The sequence below is a fragment of the Pogona vitticeps genome, chromosome 2, assembly GCF_051106095.1.
Source record: "Pogona vitticeps strain Pit_001003342236 chromosome 2, PviZW2.1, whole genome shotgun sequence".
NCBI classification, from domain to species: domain Eukaryota; kingdom Metazoa; phylum Chordata; class Lepidosauria; order Squamata; family Agamidae; genus Pogona; species Pogona vitticeps.
Window position 1 is genome coordinate 52,386,321 of NC_135784.1, and position 12,491 is coordinate 52,398,811.

Consider the following 12,491-nt stretch of genomic DNA (forward strand, 5'->3'; position numbering starts at 1 on the left):
CCTATCTTGCCAGCCGACAAAAAAAATCACTCAAATGCACACACACGCTTGTGCACACATTTCGAAATTAGCACTTTATTAACTAGGTTTTATCTGGATTTCAGGCCTGTTTACCTGGATTACCCTTCTGCTAATTTCCACAATCCGGTAGTCCAGAAGCCATATCAGCCCCCTCTAAAACATTGCCTCCGTTCTCTTTGTATCATCACAGTGATACACCTTTTGGTCTCAGATTTTGGTCTTTGAAATATCATAGGATGGGATGCTGCTGGTGGGGCAGTCCTAATTACTAGTCCCAGTTACTGTACAGTAGATCCAATGAATTGATGGAATTTTGATCACTTTTAATTGACTTTCTTGGACTTCTTTCCTAATCCTCTCCAGAGATCCCTGCTATTTCTTGGTGGTTTCCTAGCCAATTACTAGCCAGGCCTTGACCCTGCTTAGCTTCCAAAATCAGGTGAGATCAGGGGTATTCAGTGTAATGTATTAATAGTGAAAACTGGCAAAAAATGTGAATTTCCCATCCACCATATCACCATTAATATAGTACATATAAAGGCTATATTCCTTGTTTTTAGAGGTTACTGCTGGTCATTCTCTTAGCTTGGCTTTTCCCATAAAGATATTCCTAGTATTTATGATGTTTATATTGTATTTCTGTAAACTGGGCTTCCCTCCAATGTGCACTGTTAGGAATGCCTATACAAACAGCCTCAAAAAACAGCCTGATAGAATCATAAAGTTGGAAGGGGCCTATAAGGCCATCATGTCCAACCCCCTGCTCAATGCAGGAATAGAAATCAAAGGATATCTGCCAGGTGGTTATTTATGTTTCTCTTTAATGCCTCCACTATTAGAGCACTCACCACCTCTCAAGGTAGTTGGTTCACTGTCAAACTGTACTAGGGAGTTTTTCCTGATATTAAAGCAAAAATATGGCTTCCTGTACCTTGAGCCCATTGTTGTGTGTCCTGCATCCTGAAATGATGCATCAGTGCATTGTTTTCCAGGTGCTTGCATAGTGACTGTTCTATCATTTGTTCCAGAATTTTCACTGTGATTGATATCACGCTGACTGGCCTGTAGTTCCCAGGGTTTTTTTTTTCCTTTTTTGAAGATAGAAACAACATTAGCCCTTCTCCAGTCATCTGGCACTTCACCCATTTCCCATGATTTCAAGAAAATAGGGGAGAATTGTTCTGACAGTCATTCAGCCAGTTCCTTCAGTACTCTCTGACACAGTTCATCCAGCCCTAGAGACCTGAACTCATTCAAGGTGGTAATGAATTCCTTGAGTATTTGTTTATCAGTCTCCTGCTGCAATCTTGTTCCCTCTGTAAGCGATCAGCTCTCCTTAGAGATGCTTGACCGGTCAGACAGAGAGTAATTAGAAGCTTGTGCCCCCTTATATAGCTGGGTTGAGTCCTGGTGACCTCAGCCAAGGGCTGCCCCAAAACCTCTGCTTACAAGTCTGCCCTAAAAAGATACTTCTGCAACTGTAGAAAATTCCAAAAAAGAAAAACACATGAGCTATGTAGTCTTTAGACTCACTGTGCTCAACAGGGTAGGACTCAGTAGCATAAATGTGACCTAATTTCCCCCTCAGGGTAAGGCTAAGACAGCTATACTGTTCAAGAGGCCAAATGATTTTTATAATTATTATTTTATTTAAAAAGATATAAAGATTTACAAAATAAAGTCAGTTTAATGCATAAGCAAGCATATTACCATTTTCAAGGTTTGTTACAAAATATAAATGAAGCAACAATTCTCTTTAAATACAGAAACACTAAAAATCACAAAAAGCTCTACCAGAGTGGGCAAGAGGCTTAACCCCCCCCCCTTTACTCCCTAGTCTCCCTACATCTCTATCAGTCCTTTTACCTGTACTGGGCAGTAAGCAAAAAGACCTAGAAAAACAATAATGGAAAAGTAGTCCAAAAAGGTCAAGGAAAGATGGAATGAATGAAACTATATTGTCCATAATAAGAGTTCCTTCTTCAAGCTTCGCTGGAACCCCCCCCTTCTTCTCCGTCTTTCACACTGTCATCCAATCAATGCACGAGGTCAGGTAAACAGTCCCTCCTTCTTTCTTCTCTTCTTCATTCTCTTCTCATGGGAAACAGGTGTTGTTTTCCTTAGCACATCTGCAGCTCCGCCATAACAAATGCCTGGTCTTCTTATCTAGGAATGTCCTCTTCAGGCCTACAAGAAAACATTCCCACAACCCTCTGGAAAATACACTGTCAGCATGCAGAAATCATTTATACAGAGAACCAATATGGAATCCTTTTTACATTGTTCACAACTACATATCCCATCCTCAGTACAAGATTTAATCCACCTAAATCAATCCATGACACCCTCCACTTGCACTTCATATTTGTCTGGAGGTTTATAATCTGTCCTATTACAAAAGACTGACCTAAAATAGGAATTGAGCACCTCTGCCTTTTCTTTGTCATCTATCATCATTTTTCTATCTCCTTTGAGTCACTGAGCCACTGTTTCTTTTCTTTGTCTTTTGCTTTGCACATACCTGAATAATGCTTTTTTGATTGCTTTTAGTGCCTCTAGCTAATCTCAGCTCATCCTCAGCTTTTGCTCTCCAAATGCCATCCCTTCATTTCCTTGCTACTTGTCTCTACTCTTCCTTGGTGACCTGGCCTTTCCACCTCCTATAGATGTCTTTTTTGTTTTGTTTGTTTTCAAGTCCTCCCTGAGCTTTTTGTTAAGCCACAGTGGCCTTTTTTGCTGCCCCCCACCTTTTTTTTCTTGTTCGATTTGTTTGTAGTTGTGGTTTTAGAATTTCTTTCTTTTTTTAGAAACTCCCACCATTCTTGGGCTCCTTTTCTTCTTAGGATCTCCTGCCATGGGAGGAGGTACTGTTTCTGAGAGTATTAAAACGGCCTTTTTAAAAATCCAGCATATGTATGTGGCTACACTCTGGTTTGGTTTCCTATGAAACCAAGAATTCCAGTAGAACATGGGTCGTTCTCACTCAAAGTTCCCCTTACTGCCACTTCCTCCACCAAGTCATCTCTATTGGTTAGAATCAGGTCAAGGAGAGCTAGCCCTCTAGTTTCTTTTTCCACTTTTTGTAGGAGAAAATTATCAGCCACACAAGCCAGGAGTTTCTTGAAAGGACAATACTTAGCAGAATTTGCCTCCCAGAATATATCTGGCTAATTACAATTTCCCGTCACTACTACACCATGTCTCTTCGAAATTCTTGCCATTTGTTTTTCAAAAGTTTCATCTGCTTCTTGATGGGGAGGCTGGTAGTAGGTTCCAACTACCATGTTCATCTCAGATGTCAAGGAATATCAGCAGGATTCTCTTAGCAATTTTTGTTTCCACCACTTGTCTTCTTGTCCAATAGTGAGAGAAAAATTATAACATCCAAACTGGTTAATTTTGCCTTTGGTCCCAAGTAATGAAGCTGCATGTTGAATATTGTGACCTAATTTGACTCATTGCACAAAGTGGGAGTGAAACCTTTCTTTATATTAATTAGTTGGCTACATCCCTTTCAACTATCCCTGTATTCATTGTATTGTTACTCTTTTAAACAGCAGCAACAGTAATGTGTATGTGTTCTGCAGTTCTAAACCTTCTGCTTTATTTTCTTCCTACTGCCTTTGGACTTTCTTCAGTTCCCCAAACACTTGATCAAAACTCAGCTTCAACAGCCATATGCATGTGCCAAGATTACTGCTTGGTCATTCTCCTAGCATGGCTCCCCCCCCCTTGCACCTAGATTTTAATTTTTTCTAAGTGCAGAAGTGCTCTAGAAGTTTACTTATGCAACCTTCCTGGAGACGGAATGATAAGGGGTGAGTCTTCCAGGGATTATCCCCTGTGCTTTCACAAATCTGTGTTAGTTTAGACCAATATGGGATAACGGCAAGGAGAAAGTCCCCTTCCTCTAGTTCAGTCTCCTTCCCAGTCTCCTTTGCCTTCTTCTAAAAAATGTGTTTGAGCATTTTGACACAGTAAGGTTTCTTTCACTGCAGTAAATACTAGCACCTTGCTATTTCAAACCTACACCCAAACAATCTATTTCTCTCTTCCTCATTGGCCCTTGCACGGTAAATTAAAAAACAAATGATAACAGCCACTTAAGATTGCAACATCAAGGACCTGCAAATTGCAGATCTGGTATTGTAAACAATTCTTCCAAGGTCCTTATGTATCCAGGTACAGTGGTGCCTCGCATAGCGATCGCTCCGTTTAGCGACAAAATCGCTTTGCAACACATTTATTGCGATTGCTTTGCAATGATCCCTATGGGGGAATTTCGCTTTGCGATAACTGATCATCGCAAAGCGACCATTTTCGGCCAGCTGATCGGTGGTTTCAAAATGGCCACCGGGAAAAAAAACATGGGTGCCTGCTGTTTTCTGGGACGGATTCCTCGCTTAAGAGGCACCAGAAATGGCCACACTATGGAAGATCTTCGCTGAACGGTGAGTTTTAAGCCCATAGGAACACATTAATCACATTTTAATGTGTTTCTATGGGCTTTTTTATTTCGCATTGTGACGTTTTAGTTCTGCAGCGATTTTTGCGGAACGAATTAACGTTGCAATGCGAGGCACCACCGTACCTTGGAAGAGTTGCCAGAAACAGCAGCAGCAAAAGACTTGAGTTCAAATGTTCCCAACATCCCATTTTCCAGGCAGTTAACATTTCCTGTCCTATATGGGAGCCAGGCCTGTATCTGAGCCATCTTCTTGCCCTTTCTTTTGGCTTGTTCCCCTTTTTGGAGCCCTCTGTTTCTGACACATAGGGGTGTTCAGGATAGGATCTGAGTTAACACCTTCTGTGGACATCCTGGGATTGGCCGTCTTGCCCAAGGCTACACAGGTTGCCTCTTCTCTTGGAAAGCACAGTGTAACAAGATAACCTGGCATCTGGATTTTCATTTGAGACTCCAGAAAAACAGTAAATTCATTATGTAAAAGTACATTTATGAAAGTAAAACAAACTCCAATTTTCCTTTTTCTTCTTCTTTCCAGTCTTAATTTCTGGTCTACTCTCCTGATTTTCAACCATTTTTGCACTATGGCTCAACACAGCTCAATAATTAAAGTTGAAGAGGCCATGTGAAGACAATAATTGCAGTAGATCTGTTTTATAGATAAATATACAGATATATATAATCAGGCTGTTTTAGCTGAAGGCTAGAAATGAGCAGTACCACAAAAATGATAACATTTAAAAAAAACTTTTTGCAGTTAGACTTCAACTTAGAATGAGCAATAAAAGTTTCGTTTTTAACATGTTAAAGCATTGTACATAATATGCTTAGCAATGGGAATTCAGTTTGCTGAAACTTAAAATGCGCAGTTGTACATGAAAAAAATATACTGTTGATGGAATATAAATATTAACGGAATTGATTTGAACTTGCAGCTTTTTCAGAATCTTGCTGTGTTTGTACAATTTTCTGTAAGCTCCTTGTAAGATAAGTAAGCTAATAAACAAATGTAGCCAAAGTAGTTTTAAGCATATAATTGAGAATAATCAATTTTCTTGCTGAATGGAAGTTCTGTTGTGCTTGTATATTTTCATAAGCAGACTGTTAAGTCATGGAATCAATTGCACTAAAATACTGGGTAATATTTGTGAGTGAGAGAGAGAGAGAGGTGTTTTACAGTATAGCGTAACTAAAGAAATTATGCATATTTGTTCCTTATGAACAATAAATGACAGGCAGTGTTATGTAACACCACTTACATAGGTATTAGGAAGTTGTTGGTTTCCATACTTAAATCAAACTACGCAAACATATTTAAACAACTTCTGCTGTTCAGACATAATCTCCTTGTCTTCTTTATTGTCATCATCAGTATTGAAGGTCTGCAAGCCCTATTGACATGCAATGTAAAAGACCTTAAAGCAACCACTCAACCTGAAGATTGCTGTTTGGCTTCCTGGGGATGGAGGGGTTGGTGGAATTTGTGCAGCTGGAAAATCTTCTTTTAAGAACCATGCTGGGGGTGTCAAATCAAGGGGGACACAAAGGGGGGAATTCAGTGAAATGTTATTGTCACAGAATAGTCACTGCATTAGATTCTGATCTAAATTGCTAATTATGTCTAATGTCTATTAAATATTAACAGAAGTACTTCATATTGGACATATTATAATGGTCACTTAAAATGTTCAGACATATTACATTACATATATATTGGAGTCAAATGAATGTGTTGTGTATGCTGTATATAGTATAATATAGATGTGTCTGAAAGAAAGAAGGTTTAATTTTCAAAGTAAAATGGCATAACTTGAATATTTCTTCCTTTTCAGATATATTGATGAAAAAAATCACATGGAATAAAAGAATTGGCAAGGAGATACTACGTCAATTACTATTCACAAAAGAAAAATTGTGGGAGTATCTTCCATCCTCTGCATCACTGGGCATTTAAAGCCAAATCTCTGAGTTTTATTTCCTGCTCAATAAATAGATATTGGGATCTGCAATTATTTGCAAGTGATTCACCAGCACAGTCTACAACAAACAAACCAATATGGCCTGGGTGCGGTTGGCTTTCTGGGTTGGCCATTTGATGCTAGGATTGCTCATAAATCCATTAAGTGCATCTTCCCTACAGAGTAACGAATGCCCACAGTTATGTGTCTGTGAGATAAGGCCATGGTTTACACCTCAGTCAACCTATAGAGAAGCTACAACAGTTGACTGTAATGATCTGCGTTTAACAAAAATCCCAAGTAATCTTTCCAGTGATACTCAAGTTCTTCTCTTACAAAGCAACAACATTGCCAGGACAACTGACGAACTCCAACAGCTTTTCAATTTAACAGAGCTGGATTTTTCACAGAATAATTTTACAAGTATAAAAGATGTGGGGCTGTCAAATCTTACTCAACTCACTACTTTACACCTAGAGGAGAATCAGATCACAGAGATGACAGATTACTGTCTACAGGATTTGTGCAATCTTCAGGAACTTTACATAAACCATAACCAAATCAGTACTATTTCTGCAAATGCATTCTCAGGCCTGAAGAATCTTTTAAGACTCCATCTCAATTCCAACAAACTAAAAGTTATTGATAGTCGTTGGTTTGATTCTACGCCCAACTTGGAAATTTTGATGATTGGGGAAAATCCTGTGATTGGAATATTAGATATGAACTTTAAGCCACTCTTAAATTTAAGAAGTCTGGTGCTGGCTGGGATGTATCTGACTGACATTCCTGGAAATGCTCTGGTAGGCTTGGATAGTCTTGAAAGTCTCTCATTTTATGATAACAGGTTGGTTAAAGTTCCTCAGCTGGCACTTGAGAAAGTTCAAAATTTGAAATTCTTGGATCTTAACAAAAACCCAATCCATAAAATTCAAGAAGGAGACTTCAAGAACATGCTTCGGCTGAAAGAGCTGGGAATCAACAATATGGGAGAACTTGTCTCTGTTGACAGGTATGCTCTTGACAATCTTCCTGAACTTACCAAGCTTGAAGCAACAAACAACCCAAAGTTGTCTTACATTCATCGTTTAGCATTTCGGAATGTTCCTGCTCTGGAAAGCCTGATGCTTAACAACAATGCCTTGAATGCAGTCTACCAAAAAACAGTGGAATCCCTTCCAAATTTGCGTGAAATTAGCATTCACAGTAACCCCCTCAGGTGTGATTGTGTCATCCACTGGATAAACTCTAACAAGACCAATATCCGTTTCATGGAGCCCCTCTCAATGTTCTGTGCTATGCCACCAGAATATAGAGGACAGCAAGTAAAGGAGGTATTAATACAAGATTCTAATGAGCAATGTCTTCCAATGATTTCTCATGACACATTTCCAAATCATTTGAATCTGGACATTGGCATGACGGTTTTCTTGGATTGTCGAGCTATGGCAGAGCCAGAACCTGAGATCTATTGGGTAACTCCCCTTGGGAATAAAATAACGACTGAAACGCTTTCGGACAAATACAAACTTAGTAATGAAGGGACTCTGGAAATATCAAACATTCAGACTGAAGATTCAGGAAGGTACACGTGTGTAGCCCAAAACATAGAAGGTGCTGATACAAGAGTAGCTACGATAAGAGTGAATGGAACACTTCTGGATGGTACTCAGGTGCTGAAAATATATGTCAAACAAGCAGAATCTCATTCAATCCTGGTTTCTTGGAAGGTCAATTCTAATGTTATGACTTCCAATTTGAAGTGGTCATCAGCAACCATGAAGATTGACAACCCTCACATTACCTATACTGCTAGGGTTCCTGTTGATGTGCATGAATACAACCTCACACACTTGCAACCCTCCACAGATTATGAAGTCTGTCTCACCGTCTCTAATATCCATCAGCAAACTCAGAAGTCCTGTGTTAATGTTACCACAAAAAATGCAGCCTTTGCCCTTGATATTACTGACCAAGAGACGAGCACAGCCCTGGCTGCTGTCATGGGATCCATGTTTGCGGTTATTAGTCTTGCCTCTGTTTCTGTCTATGTTGCCAAGAGGTTTAAGAGAAAAAACTACCACCATTCCTTGAAAAAGTATATGCAAAAAACTTCCTCTATTCCCCTGAATGAACTGTACCCTCCACTTATTAATCTCTGGGAAGGTGACAGTGAAAAAGACAAAGAGGGCTCTGCAGAAACCAAGCCAACTCAAGTGGACACATCCAGAAGCTATTATATGTGGTAACTCAGATGATATTTCGCTTCTGGTAGTAAGGAGCACAAAAGACTTTTTTGCTTTATTCTGCAAAAGTGACAAGTTGAAGACTTTTGTATTTTTTGACTTTGCTAGTTTTGTGGCAGAGTGGTTGAGGACAGGTGGATATTTCAAGGTTTTTTTAGTATAGCGTATCGCAATTGGTTTGACACACACAAATGGCAGCTTCACCTAGCTTCCAGTTCTTCTTGTTCTTTTTTTTTTTTTTAAGTTGTGCTTAATTTAACAGTGCTGTTCTAATTACGAAAAAGTAATAACGAAAGGCTGGGATTGCCCTTTGGTTTACAAGTCGCATGACCCCTTTCTTCTGAAACCATCAATCAATCTAACTTTACCAACTTGAGAATGCATTAAACCAGCTTTGTCACAATCTGGTCAAAGGACTCTTTAACTTGAGATAAGATGACAAGGTTTTGAACAATGTTAGTTGGCTGCACTGTAATGTTGTATCAACTGATTTGAATGTTTTCGACTATGAACAATTGATTTTTTGTTTATTTTATAATAGTTGAAGAAACTTAGGGAAAGCTAACAAAGCAATTAAAGTAGGTACCCTTTTTCAATGTAACAAGCTAAATGTCAATTGTTCTTTTATTATATTTAGTAGAAACTTTTAAAGGAAACTTAGATCTCTCCCCCACCCCATAATCCACCAACACCTGGCATAGAATGAGGACAGAAGTATAATAAATTATAGTTTTGGTTCTGTTTGGTTTTTTTTTAGAAGAGTTGCAATAATGTATCTTATTAGTTGCATCACCAGCTTTAATGGGTGATTATGTTTTGACATAAAATATATACAGTCTTATATAAAATCTTGGGTCTCTGTGTCAAATTAGATTTCATTTTCTCCATATAAATCTTTCTCTCTGATAAAATGTGAGTTATATTCACACCAGATGTAAAAAATAAGTAACCCATTTATGTGGGTTCATTAGAAATGGGTGTGTAGAAGAAATAAGGATAAAGCATTCAAATGCACAAACATCTGATATTTTCAATTTATAGCTACAAGCTTTGCTTTTCTGTAACATGTGAATTACACTACTTATGGAACAAATGCCAGCTGTCAGTCAGATAAGGGGGGAATGCCAAGTTAGCAGATCCTAAATACACATGCTAAGGAGTAAACTCAAAGGACTTAATTCTGAATAAATCAGTTTAGAACTTTGCTGCACAGCAGATGCAACACTTATATATTTATATATGGACCAGAATAAATAGTAATTATTTCTACTCCTATACACTGGTTGCGCAAATTGTATTTTTTAAAAGGAAATTAATTTATGCATATAAGTATGTATATTGAAGAAAAAACGTAGTTAGAACCTTGTGAACTACCTTCCCAGAGGAAGTTGTTCCGGAGGTCGGTAAGAAAGCATACATTATTGAACTGATAGGAGATTTTGGGATTTTTAGCATATAGAATTGAAAGATGAATTATTCCTGTACTCCCACTACAGTCATGTGATGCAGGGGCATAACATCATGAAAACTGGGCCCTTTGCAGAGTTTCACTAGTACAGTATATCTAAGGGAGGAAAGGTGTTTAGTAAGGACCTATTGGTTTATAATGGAGCAGATTGTAATGCCAATTCAGCAATGAAAGTGCATTTTTCTCCTGAAATCGCTTAACTTGTGATAACACCTTGGTTTTCAATCTGCAGAATGTGCAGAATTTCCAGGGGTGTGTGTATGTGTAAGATTATGAGGTTTTCATAAAGCAACTAATATTTTATCAGTATAAAACAAATTTGAGTGATAGATGTTAGTAGAATTTAGGATTCCTCAAGAAAAACTGCTCTTTTATTTTTAATGTGAATTTGAATTAAACTTTTTTGTTAAAAGGGCATGAGGAGTGGTAGAAATCAGAAGGAAGTATGATGCCAAGAAATTTGAGAGCCACTGCAGTAAATCAAACCCACTTTGTGAAATTTAAGCTTTGGCTGTAAAACCGGCTTAACAATGGTTGTGAGTTAAAACACATTTAATGATTACTATGCATATGAAAGTACATATGTATGTATTACTATGCATATGAAAGTACCTATGCATAAGTATCTGGAAACTGAGTTATGGCAACTGGAATTCTTTCTTGTTAAGTTGAAATATTTCAATACTCATCAAAAGGATGTCCTTTGTCTGGTGTATCTCAGTTGGTAATTTGTTCCAGAGACTGGGAACACCATCAAAAGGCCTGATTAATTGTTTTGTTTTGTTTTTTTGAAAATTTTTAAATTTTATTTCAACTACAAACACATATCTAAAATAGAATACAGACACCCCCAACCCCCCCCCCCTTTGAGGACAGAGATTCAGACCTCATTACATTCCAACTTTCCCAAACTCCAGAGAGCATTGAAAGTGAAAGAAGAAGAAGAAAAAACAAAGCTCATCAATCATTTTGCCCTATCTTCAAATCTGACCCTGGGCCCAAGCATGTATTAAGTTCCAACTTTGTTTTGCATAGTCTCTTGGTTGATCTCGTAGCGCTTCTGATAATGTATCTAGTTCTATAATGTCCAACAGCTTCTTCAGGAGCTCCTCCATTGTAGGCATGTCTTCACTTTTCCATTTTTGGGCCCAGAGTAACCTAGCTGCTATCAATATATGCATCAAACAATATTTGATTTTCTTATCAGTAATTTCTGGCATAATATTTAATAATGCTATTTCGGGTTTAAAGTTTAATTTCTTTTGAATAATTCCTTTTATCATTTCCCACAACTGTAACCAATAAACCCTGGCTTTTTCACATGACCACCACATATGATAAAAAGTTCCTACTTTTTTTTTACATTTCCAACAGATATTACTGCTATCTTCTGACATTTTTGCCAGTTTTATAGGCGTATAATGCCATCTATAAAATATTTTGATGATATTTTCTCTTAGATTTACTGGCTTGATCATTTTATAACAGTCTTTCCACGTCATCGTCCAGCGATCAATGTCAATATTATAGCCGAAATCCCTTGCCCGTTTTATCACTGTCTCCTTTACCCTTTCATCCTCCAATTCATATTCCAGTAAGTATGTATACATTTTCTTTGTTATTTTCTCGTCAGTATAGATCCAGAGTTTATCTACTTGTACTTCACCTTCAAAAAAGCCCAAATTTCTATCTTTTCTATATCTTGATTCTAATTTATTCAATGAACCAGTCTGTTGCCACCCGTAGTTCCTCTAAAATATTTAAAGTTCAATAATATTGGTAGATTTTGGAAAAGAAATAGTAGTTTAGGCAAAATCATCATCTTTATCGTTGCAATTCTTTCCATCAATGATAGTTGAAGCTTACTCCAATCTTCCAGGTTTTCTGAATTTCCTTCTGTATTCTGAGGTAATTCTCTTTCATTAGGTTACTGGGTTTTTTGGTGATGATGACTCCTAAATATTTAAATTTTGTACTACTTCAAAATTAATTTCTCTCAGCAGTTTTCCAGCTTGTTCTTTCTTTATGTTTTTAATTATAACTTTTGTTTTTTGATGATTAATTTGGAGACCTGCCACTTGTCCATACTCTTCTATGATTCTCAATACTTCCTCTAGGTCTCCCTGAGGATTCTCAAGTATTATTACCAGATCATCTGCATAAGCTTGTACCTTAAATTCTTCCCCTCTAATTTTTAGACCTTTAACTCTTTCATTAGCTCTTATCTGTCTATTTAGGATTTCCAGCATTAATATAAATAAAAGAGGGGATAACGGACAACCCTGTCTTGTGCCTTGTTCAATCGATATACTCTCCCATTGACCTTAATCTTG

The 12,491-nt window shown here is 37.7% G+C and overlaps 1 protein-coding gene across 1 annotated transcript in view; it reads left to right on the plus strand.

Moving 5' to 3' along the window:
* Positions 1-9,967, plus strand: part of LRRN1 (leucine rich repeat neuronal 1) — a 72,968-nt gene extending 63,001 nt beyond the window's left edge. The window contains exon 2 of the mRNA XM_020791037.3: positions 6,319-9,967. Within this exon, the coding sequence (XP_020646696.1) occupies positions 6,543-8,693 (2,151 nt within the window). The 5' untranslated portion in view covers positions 6,319-6,542 and the 3' untranslated portion in view covers positions 8,694-9,967. The remainder of the gene's footprint in view (positions 1-6,318) is intronic.
* Positions 9,968-12,491: the final 2,524 nt, after the last annotated feature.